At 38.4% G+C, this 8,974-nt stretch overlaps 1 protein-coding gene across 1 annotated transcript; it reads left to right on the forward strand.

The window, feature by feature from the left end:
• The first annotated feature begins 7,663 nt into the window (after positions 1–7,663).
• LOC116907495 (olfactory receptor 145-like) lies at positions 7,664–8,614 on the forward strand. The gene is given in 1 exon segment (XM_032910488.1): positions 7,664–8,614. A coding segment is annotated over 1 exon segment (951 nt).
• Positions 8,615–8,974: the final 360 nt, after the last annotated feature.

An 8,974-nucleotide genomic window follows, 5' to 3' on the forward strand; every position in this document is an offset into this window, starting at 1 on the left:
GATGACATTCATGTACGTTTCCATTCTCTTCTCTTTTCTCCTTCTTTATTAAATTGGGTATTTCTTATTTACATTTCAATTGTTATTACTTTTCCCTGTTTCCAGGCCAACATCCCCCTCACCCCTCCCCCTCCCCTTCTATATGGGTGTTCCCTTCCCCATCCTCCTCCCATTACCGCCCTTCCCCCAACAATCTCATTCGCTGGGGGTTCAGTCTTGGCAGGACCAAGGCCTTCCCCTTACACTGGTGCCCTTACTAGGCTATTCATCGCTACCTATGCATGTTAGAGTCCAGGGTCAGTCCATGTATAGTCTTTAGGTAGTGGCTTAGTCCCTGGAAGCTCTGGTGGGTTGGCATTGTTGTTCATATGGGGTCTCGAGCCCCTTCAAGCTCTTTCAGTCCTTTTTCTGATTCCTTCAATGGGGGTCCCGTTCTCAGTTCAGTGGTTTGCTGCTGGCATTCGCCTATGTATCTGCCATATTCTGGCTGTGTCTCTCAGGAGAGATCTACATCCGGTTCCTATCAGTCTGCACTTCTTTGCTTCATCCACCTTATCTAGTTTGATGGCTGTATATGTATGGGCCACATGTGGGGCAGGCTCTAAATGGGCATTCCTTCAGCCTCTGTTCTAAACTTTGCCTCCGTATGCTCTCCCAAGGGTATTCTTGTTCCCCTTTTAAAGAAGGAGTGAAGCATTCGAATTTTGGTCATCCTTCTTGAGTTTCACGTGTTCTGTGACGTTTCCATTCTTATGTGTCATAATTCCATCAGGTAGTTTTCCTCTATCCTTCCTTTCCTTCCTCCATATTTTCTTAGATAGGCTTACTCATTCTTCCAAGTTCAATCGATATGTATATTATGAGATCTATATTTAAAAATGTGAGAAAACATGACATTTTTCTTTCTAGGTTTCCATATTTTGTCTGCTATGATGATCTTCATTCACTTCCTGTCAACAGCACAACTTCATTCTACTTTATGGTTCAATGCATATGATGGTCCAGGATCTCCCTCCCACTTTTGGCCACTTTAATTAGCATGCCAATCAAAACTAATCAACTCACCCTAACTCAAGGTTTTCTCCTTTCTTTTACAAATTGGCATTTGCCCATGGATCACATCCATCTCCTCTTTATATCTAGAGGCAATCTTTTCTTCTGCTGGGACAAATATTCCTCCCTCCGCTCCCTTCTTCCTCCTTTTTCCTTCTCCCTTGTCCTCTATTTCCTGTCTTTGTTTTTTATTTCCTTCCCGATCTGGGGCAAATAAATCTCCTTTGTGCTGAAAACTTGGTATTGGGGTGCCTTGAGCTGATACCAGTCCCTTCAACTGTTATAGACCATAGGCTGTGTAGCTAGGGAGATTGATTATTTTTTCCCTCCAATAATATCCAAAGTAACTTTAAGCACGAGGACAGTAGTCAGTAGTGGTGAAGCATCTATTTGGGCACCACTAGCTCAATTTCCTGATGTTCAATGGCATAAATAAATGGTATCCTCAGAATAGATATGTCACTACTTGCAGGATGTGGAGGATACGTAAAATTCTTGTCTCTCCTCAAGGCAGCCCCAATTATCCTCTCAAGGCTCAGAGATCTTATCCATTTATGGCTCAGGGATCTATATGGAAGTGGAGAAAGAAAGATTGTAAGAGCCAAAGCCAGATGACTCCAAGGAAAAAGTGCCTTCCACATACAAGAAGACTGATATACACATGAACTTAGAGAGACTGTCCTGACATGCATAGGAACAGGACTTGAACAATTTCAAACCATAGAAAAATTTGCACCAAGAAGGGAAAGTGGACACAAAGTACAACCCTGAACTAAGAAGCTGTTTGCAATTGATACATGCTGGGAAATGGAATACCAGTTTTCTCCAATGTTGTAACATTTCAGGTGGGAGGGGGCATTCTCCGGTGTAGTTGGCCAGCACAATACAAACTTCATGTTTTTCTTTGTGTATTTGCTTTAGTTTGTATTTTTTATTGAATATTTTATTTATTTACAATTCAAATGTTATCCCCATTCTCATTTTCCCCTCTGGAAACCCCATATCCCATCCCCCATCCCCCTGTTTCTATGAGGGTACTCACTCATCCACCAACTCCTGCCTCCCTGCCCTGGCTTTTTTTCCTTTTTTAACTCTTCTCTCTTCTTTTCTTTGCTTTGTTTGCTTTCCTTCTTTTTTTCTTTTGGTTCCTTTTACTTTATTGGAATGTTTTTATTTACAATACAAATATTATCCTCTCTCCTAGGTTCCTGTCCAAAAAAACCCCTATCCCATTCCCCATCCCCTTCTTCTGTGGGTGTTCCTCCTCCTCAAACCACCCACCCTTACCCGCCTCCCAGCCATGACATCCCCTACACTGGGAGGGTCCAGCCTTGGCAAGACCAAGGGCTTCTCCCTCCATTCGTGCCCAACAAGCCCAGCTTCTGCTACAAATGCAGCTGGAGTCAGGGGTCTGCACATGTGTACCATTTGGGTGATGGTTTAGTTCCTCAGAGCACTGTTGTTCTTATGGGGTTGCAAGCCCCTTCAGCTCCTTCTATCCTTTTTCTAACTACTCCAAAAGGGACCCCATTCTCAGTTCAATGGGTAGCTGCTAGCATTTGCCTCTGTATTTTTTCAGGCTCTGGCAGAACCTCTCAGGAGACAGCTGTATCAGTCTCCTGCCAGCATGTACTTCTTGGCATCAGCAATATTGTCTGGGTTTAGTAGCTGTATGTATATGGGCTGGATACCCAGGTGGGGCAGGCTCTGAATAGCCATTCCTTCAGTCTCTGCTCCAAACTTTGTCTACATATCTACTCCTATGAATATTTTTGATCTTCCTTTTAAGAAGGACTAAAGCATCTTAGCTTTGCTCATCCTTTTTCTTGAGCTTTATGAAGTCTGTGGACTGTATCTTGGGTAATTTAAGCTTTTGGGCTAATATGCACTTATCAGTGAGTACACACCATGTGTGTTTTTTGGGATTAGGTTACCTCACTAGAGATGATATTGTCTAGTTCCATCCATTTGCCTATAAATTTAATGAAGTCATTATTTTTAATATCTGAGTAGTACTCCATTGTGTAGATGTACCACATTTTCTGTATCCATTCTTCTGTCAAAGGGCTTCTGATGGGTTCTTTCCAGCATTTGACTATTATAAATAAGGCTGCTATGAACATAGAGGAGCATGTGTCCTTATTATATGTTGGAACATCACCTGGGTATATGCCCAGGAGTGGTATAACTGGGTCCTCAGGCAGTTGTAGGTCCAATTTTCTGATGAACCTCCAGACTGATTTCCAGAGTGGTTGGAAATAAGCCAGCATATGATGGAGGAGTGTTCTTTCTCCACATCCTTGCCAGCATCTGTAGTTACCTGAGTTTTTGACATTAGCCATTCTGACTGGTGTGAGGTAGAATATCAGGGTTTTTCGATCTGCATTTCCCTGATGACTAATGATGTTGACCATTTTTCGAGGTACTTTTCAGCCATTCACTATTCCTCTGCTGAGAATTCTTTGTGTAGCTCTGTACCACACTTTTAATAGGGCTACTTGAGTCTCTGGAGTATAACTTCTTGAGTTCTTTGTATATATTAGATATTAGCCCTCAGTCGGCTGTAGGATTGGCAAAGATCTTTTCTCCATCTGTTAGTTACCCTTTTGTCCTAATGACAGTGTCCTTTGCCTTACAGAAGCTTTGCAATTTTATGAAATTCCTTCTGTCCATTTTTGATCTTAGAGCATAAGCCATTGGTGTTCTTTTCAGGAAATTTTCCCCAGTGCCCATGTGTTTGAAACTCTTCCCCAATTTCTATTCTATTAGTTTGAGTGTATCTGACTTTATATGGAGGTCCTTGATCCACTTGGCCTTAAGTTTTGTACAAGGCAATAAAAATGGATCAAGTTGCATTCTTCTACATGTTGACAGCCAGTTGAAACAGCACCATTTGTTGAAAATGCTGTCTTTTTCTCCACTGGATGGTTTAGCAACTTTGTCAAAGATCAAGTGGCAATAGTTTTGTGGGTTCATTTCTGAGTCTTCAATTCTATTTCCTTAATCTATCTGCCTGTCCCTGAACAATTACCATACAGTTTTTATCACTATTGCTTTATAATACATCTTGAGGTCAGGGATGTTGATTCCCCCAGAAGTTCTTTTATTGTTGAGGATAGTTTTTGCTATCCTGGGATTTTTTGTTACTCTAAATAAATTTGCAAATTGCTCTTTCCAACTCTATGAAGGATTGAGTTGGAATTTTGATGGGGATTTCATTGACTCTGCAGTGTGCTTTTGGCAAAATGGCCATTTTTTACTATATTAATCCTGCCAATCCATGAGCATGGGAGATCTTTCCATGTTTTGAGATCTTCAACTTCTTTCTTCAGAGAATTTCTTTCTTCATTTCACTTGCTTGGTTAAAGTCACACCGAGGTATTTTATATTATTTGGGACTATTGTGAAGGGTGTTATTTCCCTAATTTCTTTCTCAGCCTGCTTATCCTTTGAGTAGAAGAAGTCTACTAATTTGTTTGAATTCATTTTATATCCAGCCACTTTGATGACGTTGTCTGGTGGAACTTTTGTGGTCACTTTATATGCTATCATATCATCTGCAAATAGTGATATTTTGACTTCTTCCTTTCCCTTTTGTATACCTTTGACATCCTCTTGTTGTCTGATTGCTTTGGCTAAGACTTTGATTACTAAGTAGGGAGAGAGTGGGCAGCCTTGTCTAGTCCCTGATTTTAGTGGGATTGCTTCAAATTTCTCTCCATTTAGTTTGACCTTGGCTACTGGTGTGGTGTATATTGTTTTTACTGTGTTTAGGTATGTGTCTTGAATTCCTGATCTTTCCAAGACTTTTATCATGAAAGGGTGTTTAATTTTGTCAAATGCTTTCTTAGCATCTAATGTGATTATCATGTGATTTTTTTCTTTGAGTTTGTTTATATAGTGGATTACATTTGTGGATTTTTGTATGTTGAACCATCCATCCACCCACTCCTGCCTCTCCACCCTGGCAGTTTTTGTCTTATTGTTTTTGTCTTGATTTTTGTTTTTGAGGATTTTGTTAAAAAGAAGGGAGGCACAAATGAAAATCTGGGAAGAATTATATGATTTTTTTCCTAAAAATCATTAGATGAAAGAGAAGAAAAATACTTAAAGTATACAAAGAACTAACAACAACAATAACAAGTTAAAAAAACACAAATGCAAGGAAATAACAGCTCAATTAATATAATACATTGGCTACAGAATTGAACAGGAAGTTCTTTGGAAACAACAATAATAAAAACAGCAACAATAAAGTCTTCCACAAACACTTTAAAAATTGTTCAGCTACCACTTTAATGTAGATTAAAAGTACTTTAATAACCCATCTCATTCCATTCACAATTCTAGTCATCAGGAATCCAAATGACAAGTGTGGATGTTGTAAGAATGGAGCCTTCATACAATGTTGGTATAAAGTTTACTCTAATGTCGCCAATGTATCAATAAATCTGCAGTAATTACAAAACTAGAAATAGATTTACCGTGTGTGTCAGTTATGGAGAAAAAACAGGTATATATGGAAAGGACTGAAAGGTATTTCATAAGCATGCTCATTGCAACTCTATTAGCAAGAACTACAAAATGGAATGTAGACATCTGTCAACCAATGAACAGGTAATGAAATCATGACTGGAATATTATTCAGTCATTAAGAAAAAAAATGAAATTCTAAAATTTGATTTCAGAAAATGAAATCTGGATGAAACTGGAAAATTATATGTAGAGCATATGTAAAGCATTTATAGGTGTTATAGGTGTTAGCTCAAATGTCCTGTTTTATGTATTTAGCGTGGAAAACATTGGAAGTCATGAAAGTAATAATGGGATAGTATGGGAAAGGGTCGATTTAGGGTGGCAGCAATTGATAAGTTGCCTACTCCCCAGCTGATAACTCATACACATGCAAATACAGGTAGCAATATGTGTTCTGAGTGAGTATATTACTGGGTTAAAAGATTGTGATCCAGAGAAATGTAAGAAAGGATTTAATTTAGCTTAAAATTCCAAAGAGATAAAATACATCATAGCAAGCATGACATAGGATGTTGGCAGGAACAGTAAACAGAATGATCATCCTTTCATCCACAATAGAAAGGGGAGAAAGATAGAAAGTATAATAAGTGTGAGAGGGCTATAAACCTTCAAACTAGCCATAAATAACATACTTATTACTCTAAGTTTCTACCTTTAAAAGTTTCATAACTTTCTTAAAGAGCACCACCAATGGAACCAAATATTCACGTATGTGAGTATATTTGAGACATTCAAACTACCACTACACACACACACACACACACACACACACACACACACACATATATATGTATATATATATTGTATATATATAATGTATATGATATTTATGTAATATATAAATAAATATATACACACATAAATATATGTGTATATATAATTGTACATATATTATGTATATACAGACACATAATTTTAGGTAGTGACAGCTTCTCGAAAGACTCCTCTGATGACATATGCAATGTTTTACTTAATTTCTTATTCTTTGGGATATTACCATGTGATATGAAATTTAAAATGAATATAAAATTGTGCGCTTTCATGAAACCCACTTAACTGTAGTGAATATATATGTAAAGACAGGTCAGTAAATTCTCTATAGTGTTTCCTCTGGAGACTCATAGGTCTTTCAATTTTTAATCAGGTCCCTAGGATTGCAATGTCAAAATCCTCTTGGGTCATATTGGCAGGTGGCTCTTTTGGCCTCAGTAGATGCTACTTATCTCCCCAAGGCTAGTGAGGTTGCTTGGGGCAAAACCTCTTATTCAGTTATAATCAGTAGCTAATGATTTCTCAGAGCCTTGGAAAGCAAAGAGTATGTTCTGATTCTCCCAGAACAGAATTCATTCCAAAATAAAAGATTAGCATTATGTTTTTCTGCATCATACACCCTAGTTTCTTCACCGATATTGGAACTCACGAGTACTGAAATGGAAAGGAAGAAATTGAAGAAGATCCTTTCCTAAAGTCTCCATCCAAAAAGATGAACTACTTTGATTATAGAAACCTCTGATAAGGGAGGTTGCTTTGATATGTCTCATGTCCTCATCTGATACCACTGTGAAGTCTGAGGTAGGAGCTAGGCTATCAAGGTAGACAGTAAGCAGAGATGCTGAGACAGTTTGTTCCTTATCCTCACAAAAGTGTATATTTAAGGTGTACATCTAAATTTATTAAATGTCAGGGCTATAAAGTATTAAGATATTGTATCATTTGTTTATATGTTTATGTGTGTGGGTGTATATATTTCACAGATTGATTGTGAAGATCAGAGGAAAACTTGCAGCAATTGGTTCCCTCCTTCCCGGCTATGGATCCCGGGGATCAAACTAAGGTTATCATGCTTGGAGGCAAGTGCTGTTTACTATCTCTCTGGGTCTCTATCCACCTGTATACATTCCCTGAGTATTATTATAAGAATATATGTCTATGGAAATGTAAATGGAAAAGAAGTGAGGAGAGATATAAGTTTGAGTCTAATTTTCCATTCTTACACTTAATATTATTATAGAAGGTCTACTGGAAAAAGCTGGGATATCATCTTAATGTTTCTATTTCTTCCATTCTCACAGATATGACCTGAGGAGGAATGGCCTCTGGCAATGACTCAACCACAGTGAAGGAGTTTATTCTGCTGGGTTTGACGCAGCAGCCAGAGCTCCAGCTGCCTCTCTTCTTCCTCTTCCTGGGAATCTATGTGGTCTCCATGGTAGGGAACCTGGGTTTGATTGTTCTGATTGTTTTGAATCCTCACCTGCACACCCCCATGTACTACTTTCTCTTCAACCTTTCCTTCATTGATTTCTGCTACTCCTCTGTCATAACCCCCAAAATGCTGGTGAGTTTTGTGAAGCAGAACAGCATCTCTCATGCTGAGTGCATGACTCAGCTCTTTTTCTTTGCCTTCTTTGTTATTGATGAGTGTTGTATTTTGACAGCGATGGCCTATGACAGATATGTGGCCATATGTAAGCCCCTGCTTTATAAGGTTTCCATGTCCTTTCAGGTCTGCTTCCTGATGACAATGAGTGTGTACATGATGGGGTTTGTGGGTGCCATAGCCCACACAATTTGCATGCTAAGACTCACCTTCTGTAATAGCAACATTATCAATCATTACATGTGTGACATCCCCCCTCTCCTGAAGCTCTCCTGCACAAGCACCTCCATCAACGAGCTGGTGGTTTTCATTGTTGTGGGTGTCAATGTGATAGGACCAACTTTGATCATCTTCACTTCTTATACTTTGATCATTTTCAACATTTCCCATATCCGTTCCACAGCGGGCAGATCCAAGGCTATCAGTACCTGTAGCTCCCACATAATAGCTGTTTCTATTTTCTTTGGAGCCTCAGCATTCATGTATCTGAAGCCTTCTCCTGTTGGATCGGAGGATGAAGACAAAGTATCCACTGTTTTCTACACCATTGTGGGCCCAATGTTGAATCCTTTCATCTACAGTTTGAGGAACAAGGATGTTCACATTGCACTGCATAAGACTTTGAAGAAAAGCAACCTTATCTAGATAGAAACTGTTTTGCTTATAGATGCAGATCTTACTTATTTCATGTGATGTATCAAGCTATAGAGAAAAGTCTAAGAAGTTGAAATGAAACTCCAAGTATTTGGTAATGCTGTGTGAAACAGAAAATTAACTGGGCAAAACAGTTTACACATTAAGACACTGTGTAGAAAAGGATGAGTCATTCATTCTTTAAAAAAATCTTCAATAAATAAATAAGATGCAAAACTTCAATAAATTAAAATAATTCAATAAATTAATAATTGTAAATCTCAGTTGTTAATTCTCTAGCTTACTTTTAGATTTTCTAATTTCTATTTTCTCTTTTGTCTTATAAGGTTTAGGATCATCTCAAACTTGTTA

Source organism: Rattus rattus, chromosome 8 (genome assembly GCF_011064425.1).
Source record: "Rattus rattus isolate New Zealand chromosome 8, Rrattus_CSIRO_v1, whole genome shotgun sequence".
Lineage (NCBI taxonomy): Eukaryota > Metazoa > Chordata > Mammalia > Rodentia > Muridae > Rattus > Rattus rattus.